General features: G+C 34.7%; 1 protein-coding gene across 1 annotated transcript; it reads right to left on the reverse strand.

Annotated features, from left to right (window-relative positions):
* Positions 1–860: 860 nt before the first annotated feature.
* On the reverse strand, positions 861–9645 carry LOC142607278 (uncharacterized). Its single transcript, XM_075778721.1, has 8 exons — positions 9408–9645; positions 6322–7490; positions 6023–6212; positions 3435–3538; positions 3092–3194; positions 2696–3003; positions 1644–1949; positions 861–1543 (listed from the first exon to the last, which is right to left on the reverse strand). The coding sequence occupies exons 2-8, from the start codon at positions 7435–7437 to the stop codon at positions 1187–1189; spliced, it is 2484 nt and encodes an 827-aa protein (XP_075634836.1). The 5' UTR covers positions 7438–7490; positions 9408–9645; the 3' UTR covers positions 861–1186.
* Positions 9646–11586: the final 1941 nt, after the last annotated feature.

Consider the following 11586-nt stretch of genomic DNA (forward strand, 5'->3'; position numbering starts at 1 on the left):
AAATTTCTTACTCATACAATTATACCTCCTTAAAAACTGTTATTTTTAAATTTAAGAGAGATATGTGTTGTTTTTTATGATTTTTTATTTTTATAATTGTTACATTTACATGAAAAGTTTGTTTGTTTGGAAATATATTAAGTTTTGAAATTATTGCATTTACTAAGGAATAACTAATACAACTTTTTAAAGAGGATTAGTTATTCCTCGTTTTGAAGAATAATTATTTATAAAGAATAATTATTTCTTATAATAAAAACATAACTAAGCTAAAGAATTATTAAATCATAGAAATAACTATTACATTACAACGTCTATTACTACCGTCTACCATACATGTCGTTGTAGTCCTGTAAATTCGAGTAATGTCAAGTTCTATTGGTACCCATGTGGCTGCACACCATAACACACATAAGTTAAAGTGGTGGGCAGGAAATGCCCACACCTGCTGGCCCATTTTCTGTCACTATTAAATAACAATTAAAAAAAAAGCCCTGGACAATCTGGGGCTCGGGTTCGTTCCTCGCTTCTGGTAGTATAGGCCCAAATGGCACTACGGAAAGAGAAATTAGCTAGCACCCTTACCTAGGCAGAAGAAAAAGTCGCCTCCTCACAGTGACAAATATCAAAAAAAATTATAAGCAACTAAAAAATGTTCAATCCCTCCTACAACACTTTTATCCTTTTCCTTTTTGTTTTTGCTGCAGATCTTACAAGGGACTGACTCACATCGTCACACTACTTACCGAAAAAACACCTTACAGGCAATCTGACCGGATTGCTCATGAGGTATTTCTTACGGCATTAACTCAACATTAAAGTCCTGAAGTCGAAGGCAAATGCAAAATGCACGTATTTCATTTTCTCAAACTGTATTGTAAATTGACCATTAAAAATGTTTGACGCATTTAAGCTCAAAAGTAATACAAACTCCCAGAGAAGTGGATAAAATAAACTACCTCGAAGAAGATACACAAAAACTAACAGTAGTAGAATGATAAGCCTCTAGAGTTGCATTGTTCCTGAAATTAAGCCCCTTCCCCCCACTTGAGAGAGGAAAAAACAAAATTAGTATATGCTAAATTCATATTGATGCAAAATTTTACAGAATGTGAAAACATTGATTCGAAACATTACAAATGGCAAACGTCAAACCCTAATATCTATTGCGCACCATAACATTCCCTTAGTCTCTCCTCCTCCGCTTCCTGTGTCTGTCATCCCTTTCACTCTCATCTGAACTTGATGGATCCGATTCTGAACTAGCTGACCCCGTAACCGAACTACCAGAACTATCAGATTCGTCGTCTGATTCGGATTCTGATGCTGCTTGTTCTTGTTGCATAATAAGGCGTGGCATATTCTTCAAGTACTCACGTAGGTTTTCAGTGATGCCACCAAGTCCAATGGATGTGAAGAAATTAATTGAAAACCGTGTGTTCTTGGGATTATCCCTTGGGAAGATAGATTCAAAGGAATCCTGCATTGTGGGATCGTTAAGACGCTCATTCAGCAGACGGATGCCCAGATGCTCTGACAATTCCTGCAACAGAAACAACACAACAGTGAGTACAACAGCTTCCAGAAGAAATGCTAGGGAGAAACCAAAACTAGAGGGAAAAAAATTGATGTCACTTCTATACCTGGAATAGAATCTTAATAAATATACGAGATGAAGAAGTGGTGTCCTCCTCTGTTAGGCGAATATAGGCTAAAACATGCCAAGGCAAAGCATCTGTGCCGAGTAAATGAGCAAAAAACTTTGCCACATTACGCAACTTATTTGTTTCAAGCCGGTGAATCATGGAATATTGTTGGACAAAGCATTTGTCAAAATTTTCCTGATAAACCTTGTTGATCATGCAGAATCGCTGCCCCAAAAGACCATAATACCGGAGGTAAGTTCTCTCCTGACTACAGCATTCCAAGAGCATAATGTTCAACTCCATCTGCATAAGCCACAAAGACAACTATAAGTCTTCAAGTAATACAGAATGTGATTCAAGATTTTTTCTTTAAAATAAATTATGCTAATATACTATTATTATTAAGCTTTCAGTTGTATTATTGTAAGATTTTTTCTTTTATTATTTTAAGCATTCAATTTTAGGAGTTATTGAATTCTTCTAGCCAAACTCAACTCCTTCTCAAGTCTCAATTAGCCTAAGCAGCAAGAAGCTAAGCTTGGGGTCTCTGTGGCTTGCCTCTCTACACCCCTAATAGTGACTGAAGTACCCAAGGGAAATAATCTAAGCACCAAGGCAACTTAGAACATGAAACCACTAATAAATTCTAATCATTTAAGGGATGGGGGTTAAAAAAACAAAAGCTAAGAATAAAGAAAAAAATTATTTTATACTGTCATGTAATAACATCTTAGCAATCTGAAATGTTAAGAGTATGTATAGTGAATCTAACCATCTTGTTTATTCGTTCATTGTTCATTGATTCGCTTGATAGCAAAGGGGAGTAAAGGGTGTCTTTATGCTGGACAGGAGACTCAGAACCCAGCTCTAGTTCCTCTACCTAATAATGATTCCTAGCCAAGTACCAATAACTTGCAGAGACTCAGAGAATTGTGAACAAATATTCATTATTTATCTATCTTTCCCGACTTCATCTTAAACAAGGAAATACTAAATAAGGAGACTTCGATCTTACAGCAGTAACATCAGGAAACGCTTGCAACACATACCTCTTGACCTGGCTCTAGTTTAATTTTCAGGAGCTTATGACCTGCCTCCTCAAAATCTACACTGGACATAATTGTTAGATAGATTGTCCTCCGAAGATTTACAAGATTTGTCTCTGTTTCATCCCTTATTTTCATCTGCTCCTCATCCTCTTCCTCATCATCATCCTCATCCTCATCATCATCCTCATCATCATCTGAAGCTGCATCTGAACCTTCTTCCTCCTCAGACTCATCACCCAAAATGGTTTTCTTCAACTCTTCATAACGCTTCTCATTCTCAAGGAAATTAGGATCTGGCTTGAATATATCTGACAAGGAGAAAGAAAAACATAAATCAATACAGAACCATAGCTAGAACAATCAAGAAGCAGAAGACAGCTCAGCATAATGCCATACCAAGGGCAATCTCTGGATCTATTTCCTCTTGGAGAGAGATCTCATGGGTTATCTGATCTTCCTGCTCTACAAGGTCCAGATCTGGACGAACAGCTGGGTACCCCTGCAAACGAATAAATCACAGAGCGTATCTTTATTCTAACGCTCCTTGGACATTAATAGTCTCTTTTTTTTTTTTGCTAGGTAAATAGGAGGGAGGGGGGCTGATTGGGGTTCAAACCCAGTGCCCAAACACCACAAGAGGTTCTGGAACCACTGGGATATCCCTCAAACCCCTGGACACTAATAGTAGTATGTCATACCATAATTCTAAAAAAGAAGGGAGGAAAAAAAAAAAAAAAACCTGAAACTTGGCTTTTCTTATCGCAAATAGCCCTTCTATCAGAAATTGAACCCTTTTGTCTATTTCACCTTCATGAAGAATCCCACGGAAACGCTCAAATATTCCTGTAGAAGTGTAAACCTTGAGTACACTGTACAGTAACTAAAATATATTCCAGTAAAAATAAAAGAAAGAGGATAGAAATATTATAACATATAATCTCATGGAAAAAATTGATTACCAAGCATAGAACATAATGAACCAAAAGTTTGACATTGCTAAACAGGTAAATAATCAAAAGAAACTCTCTACTTGTCTTTCATAATATAAGTACTACATAAGTAAACAAATTTTGAGTACTAAACAATATTTTCAAACACTAACCATTTAACACCAGGCCACCATCCAAGGTTACATATATGCCACAGCCATGAGTGGCACTATTCCAGATACCATGTTTCTATATCATCAAGACAATTGTTAACTTAGTGCTATCATAGATAACAAAGGATGGCAACTTCCCAGTGGAACCTAAGACATCTCACTGATCAGAAAACACTGGTTCAGTCAATATTAAATTCAAGTCAGATAGGAATCAGAATAGGCACAGGGTTTTGATCCTAGGGTTTGTTTGGATACCGCTTATTGCTGAAAACTGAAAACACTGTAGCAAAATAATTTTTAAATGTGTGAATAGTACCATGGGACCCGGTTTTAAAGTTATTTTTGCTGAAAAAAGCACTTGTGGGTCCCGTGAACAGTGCACGGGACCCACTAAAAAAACATGAGCTGGGAAACGCGCAAAACGCACTTCCCAAACTCACACCCAATCTGATTTGAAATAGGGATCATAATATTTATTTGACTTTTTAAAATCTATATCCTTGTCGGTAATTCTACAAAATACTATAAAAAAAAACCAGATACATGCCACATTTAGGCATGATTACAACCCCCCCTTGAAATGAACTGTCCTATCACTTAGGAGCTGTGGACTTTGCTATTCTGCCAATCCGAAGTTAGTTGGGTTATGCCTAATTTGATAATAGTTTGTTAGCCTCTTGGAAGGGGAATTTGGCAAACAATAGTGGGGATATTTGGAAGGTAGCTCCTCTATGACTTATGTGGTGCCTTTGGGGAGAGGAATATGCACATTTTTGAAGTAAAGGAGATACTGGTGGTACAGCTCAAGTTCATATTACTCAAGGCCTTCTACAAGCGGACATCAACTACAAGCCAACTTTTCCACTCTTAGCATCATGGATGTCTTAGATGATTCGTTTTTCAGATGTTGATTTCTTGTACTTTTCCCTTTCTTTCTCATTTTCTGGTTGACTACTCCTTTGAATATTCCCCATGTACCAGAATAGTGCCTTTTTTGTGCTTTAATGAAATTCCATTAATGAACTAGACAAAGATTTTTTTACCCAATAAATACCAATACGACCTAAAATATAAAATGAGTTGACACTAAGAATTTAGGAACATCATTCAGAGTGACTTATTATTATTATTATTTTTCACTTACATAAGATAATCCACAGGTCCTCCCTGTTTAATTGAAGGATTCCATTATTTACTGAAGACGAAGAGCTGTCACAAAATTGTTGGTGACTAGGCCCAACGAAGCCATCAAAATGCCATGGCAAGTGATGGCTTTATTGGTAACCCTCTGTATGTCTAGTGTACAAAATGTGATTCAATGTAGAAGAGAAATTGCTAAATGTGACTAACTAACCATACCTCCCTGGCTTCCTATACGATAAAAAAGATGATAACTTAGTAATAAATAAACTATTAAAAATTATAAACACTTAGCAACAAGTACAACTTAGCAAGAAAAACATGCGTAAGCCTTAGAAACCAAAAATACAATATCCACAAATATAACAAATAAAAGATTGAAGACCTTAAAAAGAATGATCTACATTGAACGCAAGATATTTCATGTTAGGGCATGGTCAAAATCATTGACTGCATAATCCATTTATAACACAAATGAACGCGCACGGAGAGTCAATGGAGTTGAGCTAAGGACTGGAATAAAAGTTTATCAAAGAAAAAAAAAAAGATGGAAAAAAACTGCAGCAAAATCCAAACCAGTATAAATCCTGGTCTCTCAATGCAAATGATTAAAATGATTAGCCAGGCAAAAAAAAAAAAAGATTATGATTTAAACCTTCCAAGATGAAGATTTACAATCTGAAACCTGACAGAAAATAAGGTACAGGATACAGGTGCAACTATGGCACTCTAAGAACAGACTCCATATGCTAGATCCAGCATCAATAGATAAAGTGTTCAAGGGATTTATGGTGGTGACGATAATTTGCTTCATAATGGCTTAACATGCACTGAGGAATTTTATTTTCTAACTACTTCTACAATTTTTCAGTTTCTATATAGTAATCTATTAATTAAACTACATAAACAAAGTGAAAGGACAGTATAAGTGCCAAAAAAAGATTTTTATGCAATTATTATGAGAAAGAAAAGCAGAAGATGCTAATAGAAAAAATATATATTGTTCATAATTGCATAAACTCTAATAAACACATATGATATTAAACAAATACACGACAGCAACTCAATTCCAACAGCATACCCACCATGCAAGCCTTTAGGTGAGAGATCTTGCAAAAGTGATCCACACTCTGTGACAAAGCCAACAGCAACCTCAACACTTGAATCGGTTGGATTCTCAAGCAGCACAGTAAGCAGCTCCAAGGCTATGATCTCATGAGCCACTAGTTGGTTCACTAAATGTGCAATAAACTTAACAGCAGCTAGTAATTGAGGCTGAACAAAAAGTAAACCAAATTAGAACAAAATCTTTTTCAAGTGTAAAAAGGTTCCCATCATCCAACAGCAAATCAAATGAAATAACTGAAAACAGGCAGAAACATACCTTGTCGTTCCGTTTATATGCTCTCTTGAGCTGCAAAACAATCCTTCTCAAAAGAAGCTCGCCCACCTCAGGAAACTTAGTATTGACTACAGCAACGAGTGCTGCAAACACATCTGTAAAACCTGGGGATGCCATCTGCGATTTCATACAGGACCGACAAAATAGCCCCCTTCCCCGTATCAAATTCTCCGAGAAGAGTTCTGGAATTATATTCTTTACATTGGCAGCATTAACCTTGTTCACAAGCCCATTTATACTCTTCCGAAGGGCATCCCATGTCAACCGCTGATATTCAACACTGCTTTTATCTTGAACCTCTTTCATCATCCGAGCCAACTTAAACGGAGGAATGTAAACTCCTCCACTCTTGCCCAACTTCGAATTATCAGCATTTAAATCAACTTCTTGCACTCTCGGCTGTCTTTGAGGTTTTGAATCTTCAAACCCCTTGTCATCTCTATCCTCTCTCTCCCTAAAACGACTACCCTTTTCTCGTTCATTCACCTCCTCCTTATCTCTCCTATACTTATCGTCTCTATCACCATCCTCCCTTCTATGCCTCCTATGCTTATAATCATCAGTCCTATCATTTCGTCGCTCTGATTTTCTACGCCCTTCCCTCTCATCACCATTCTCCTCTGAATCATGCCGCTCACGTCGATCCCTTCTTCTACCACCATCCTCACTCTCCCTCCGTCTATGCTCACTCTCATACCGATGGGCCCTCTCCCTTTCTCGCTTATCACCTTCATCATATCTACGACTTCTCTCCCTTTCTCGCCTATCATGTTCATCATATTTACGACTTCTCTCCCCTTCTTGCCTCCCCACATCCCTCTCTACCAACTCACCATCTTCTTCCTCCGAACTCTCCTTCCTCTCTACACGTTCACTACGCTGCCCACTCCTCCCATCTCTATCCCTAACATCCCTCTCATTCACTCTTTCCCTATCCTTATCATCACCATCATCAACAACACGCTCATCGCGTCTCTCATTCTGTTTTCCACTTCTTCTATCTGATTCCCTATCTCGTTTACCTCTATTTCTTCTCTCATAATCAGATGATTCGCTCTCGTCTTGCCCACTCGACTCACTACTGTACTTCCTAGCCATACCAATCTCACACACACACACACACACACACTAATTATCACAAGCCTGTATCTCTGCAATGCAAAAGAACAAACAGATTTAATGCCAAATTGAAATAGCAGCAAGTAAAACCCTAAAAACAAAAACAGCAAAATTCAACAAAAGTAGAGATATTAAAGTAATAATTAAGTTAGAAAGAAAACAATCGAATACTTTTATAGTAAAGCACACCCCAAATACTTTTATTCATCGGATAACAACACAAAGTGTGCAGAAGATTACGAAAACAATAAATGATTATAAACCAAAACACAAAACTCAAACAATGTGATCCATACAGACTAAGAACTACAATAATTCTTTACATCAAAATGGTAAAGGTTGAGCATGAACAACTAAATTCATAGCTATAAATAATTATAGATATAAACACATTCAAAACTTTGTTTTAAAATAATTCAGTCACAGGAAGAATCACACCACCAAGTAAGCCCGTCATCATGCCTTCTAATTATCCTTTTATGAAAAGGAGGAATGATACATGGTATGCCTGAGACTGGGTGAGAGACACTAGGACTGGTAATAAATAATGGGGTCTTTTTATGCCTCCATAAAAGTTTTGAAGAGATGAGCTATACTACTTCAAATAAAGTGCAGTGAACAGCATCCCTGACCCTTTACACAGTCACAGCAACAGACATAAATCCGTTGTCTGTATTTGTTTTTGAAATTGTAACTTGATCTAAAATATAACTCAGTTATATATGATTATGCAGGATGAGCATGGCATCAAATATTATCAATTTGAGGTAGAGATTCAGAGGGCGGGTTGAGAGAGAGATTTGTGAGTCAAGAGAAACAAATACAGTTAGTCAGTATTGGGGTCCAACCAAAATAAATATAAAAATTTAACAAAAACCTTGAAACTTAAGGATACTATATGCATTTATCTAGCACACAATCTTTACACAAAATAAAAAATGCTTGCACAGTGACTTGAAGTTCACGAATTTGATTAAAGAAATTCACAAATTATTAAAACTGAAACCATGAATATCAAACCATGTCTACATCTAAGACCATGATAAGAACGCAATTATGCAGAAGGTTAAACACCAAGAAAACAATTTTCTTTGACTCCAAAACAACAAAAAAACAACAAAGTGAATCAAATAGCCCTAACATGGATTAAAATTTGACCCTTTCTATGATGATAACTATCAAACATGTACAGAAAAAATTAAATTTTTGATGAACAAAATCACTTACTATCTCTACAACGAATACAATTTTCAGCAATGGGTTTGAAATCAAATTATTCTGTTTAAATTATTCTGAAAACAAATTATTCTGTTTAAACCAATCTTATGCAGCAGTGGTGTCTTGTATAAATCTTTTCTGTTTAAACAGAACCTGAGACCAAGACCACTTTTAAATTAGACCCAAATTCACAAACTCTAATCTCAATGCACAAACACACCATGAAATAAATCATTAAAAAATTCAAACCTACTTCTCAATATCCCTTAAACTTTCAAATCGATAATCTCAGAGACCAACAATACCAATCCCAATATCTAACATATGAATCATAAAAAAACTCAAACCCATAGCTCAGTTTCCACTAAAATTTCAAATACACAATCTCAAAGTATCGGAATTTAAAATCCCTTACGAATTTCGAATTTACATCCAGAATTTAAAGGCTCACAGATCAATGCATACAAAGAAACTATACACTAAAATCAAGTTTCAAAGTGGTACCCACATGAACCCAAATAAGAATTCACAAAATTAAATCCAAAAAAACAATACCCAACAACAGTATTAGCAAAAGAACTGAATAGAAAATCAAAATATTAGCTTCGCAACAACAGTAATTCAGTCTAGGAATCAACAAAAAGAAGCAAAGCCATCGAACATTAAAAAAAAAAAACACAAATATTTAGGAGAGAGGGAAAGATTGGAGGCATGATCTTAGAGCATCTCACCTGCTTGCTGCGTAAACTGGGGCTAGAGCTCGAAGCTTTGGTAACTGCTGGGCCTGCTTGTTATAACATTGAAATTGGAGATTTTGCGATGGCTATGATGATGGGTAACAGGCCAGTCATGGGTGGGAGTGATACGATGGCTATGGTTGGTTTTAGACTTTTAGGGTTTTGAGAATTGAGAGAGGTAAAGAAGACGTGTTTATCGGGTGAGAGTTTTCTTGTTCAGTGGTCCTATTTTGTAGAAAAAAATTGTATTTAATTATTATATATATATATATATATAATTTTTATTTTAAAAATATAATTTATAAGTAAATAAATTAATTTAAAAATTAATAGGAGAGTGGTCTTATTTTTTAGGCAATATTTTAGTGGGAGTTAGAGTTGCATTTTTACCGGATTGCCTTTTAGTTTTGTCTCTACTTAAACATAAGACTGTAGGGGCATCTTTGAACTAAAAAAATAAGTTTTTACTAGATTGTCCTTTAGTTTTGTCTCTATTTAAATATAGAAATGTAGGGGCATTTTTGAACAAAAAAAATAAGAATCCAAACAGGGGAAGCCCTTTAAATAGTAGTATAGATAAGCAAATAATTTAATTGGATTTTTTTTTTTAAATATGGAAAAATGTGAAAGCTCTAAAAAAAATTAATTAAAAAAAAGTTTTAACTTATAGCGTGGTTTTTTGACCATGCGATCAAGACTAGTTAATTTTTAGTGTAGGTGAAATTGAATCATAGATATCATATTCAGCCATCAGAGAAAAAACATCAAATATCGGTTATAGGATTCGGTTTTTGCATGTTTAGAGCAACCACACCAGCTCGTAGATAATCTTCTAAAATATAAAAAATGCTTAATTTTGTACATTTTAACTCAAAAAACCCCACATTAGTCTTTGTAAAATTGTCTAAATATACACAATGGTCTTGCAAATGAATAGTAACCATACATATATATACACGGTTACTATTCACCGTGTAAATAATTTTTTTATTCTTTTTTTTTCTCTCCTCGCTCTCTTTTTCTCATTTCCTTTTTCACCTCACTCTCATGGTTACTGTCTAGTGTTAAAGAAATGAATATTTTATTTGAATAAATGTATATAATAGACAATCTGATGTGAGTGTTTTGTAAAAATAGGTGTGTAAAATAGAAAAAGTAGGTTTTAGATGTGCAAAATGGAAAATTTTTTGCACATACTGATGTGGAAGCTCTTAATTATTAAGAAAATGCAATAAAATAAAAGTAAATTTTGATGTTTTAATTTTTGTGTTTTTAATTTTTTTTTTCCTGATTTAGAATTTTAATCCTTTAATTGCTGAGGTGGAGTTTATTATTATTATTTAGTTGTCATGTAAGCTTAATATATGTCAACTGTATAAACCATTTGCCACGTAAGCATTTTTCTGTTAGTAAGCTAATGGTAGGGACTAAATTAATTGTAAGTTGAAAATAATAAAAACCAAATTGACTGCTACCAAAAAGAAACCAAATTGACTATGACCACAAAATGTAAGGACCAAAATAGTATTTTCGCCAGTTTGAGTCTAAATGTGTGTGTGTGTGTGTGTTTTTCGGCCTAGTAATCTTATACTATTAATGATTAACTAGCCTCATCATATTTGCTTTGTGTATGCGACGAGACTTTTTTGGATTAAGTGTCATAATTTTCCATTCATTTCAATTTGAGACGTTTTTTTCTTCTATCCAATTAAACCATACGCATAGTGATTTTTATTTTGGACAATAAAAATACATTCATTAAAATGAAAAAAAAAAAAAAACAAAAAGGTAGTATAGACTGATGTGAAGAGAAAACAATTCAAATACCAACATGAATAAATAAATAAATCATTAAAAAGAAAAAAAGGGAGTACATTAAAAATCAATTTTTTTTATAATTCAAAAATAAAGAAGAAGAGATTTGAAAAAATAAAAACAAAAACGAGAGAGAGAGAGAGAGAGAGAGAGAGAGAGAGAGAGAGAGAGAGAGAGAGAGAGAGAGAGAGAGAGAGAGAGAGAGAGAGAGAGAGAGAGAGGATTAAGTCTTGATAAAGGGGAAAAATGAGAAGAAAAAAAAGTGAAAAAAAACCTGTGGCTTTATTTTTTATATATAATTTTTATTTTGAGAATCTAATTCATAAGTAAATAAAGTATTTTGAAAATCAATAGGAGA

This window comes from Castanea sativa, chromosome 8 (genome assembly GCF_040712315.1).
Source record: "Castanea sativa cultivar Marrone di Chiusa Pesio chromosome 8, ASM4071231v1".
Lineage (NCBI taxonomy): Eukaryota > Viridiplantae > Streptophyta > Magnoliopsida > Fagales > Fagaceae > Castanea > Castanea sativa.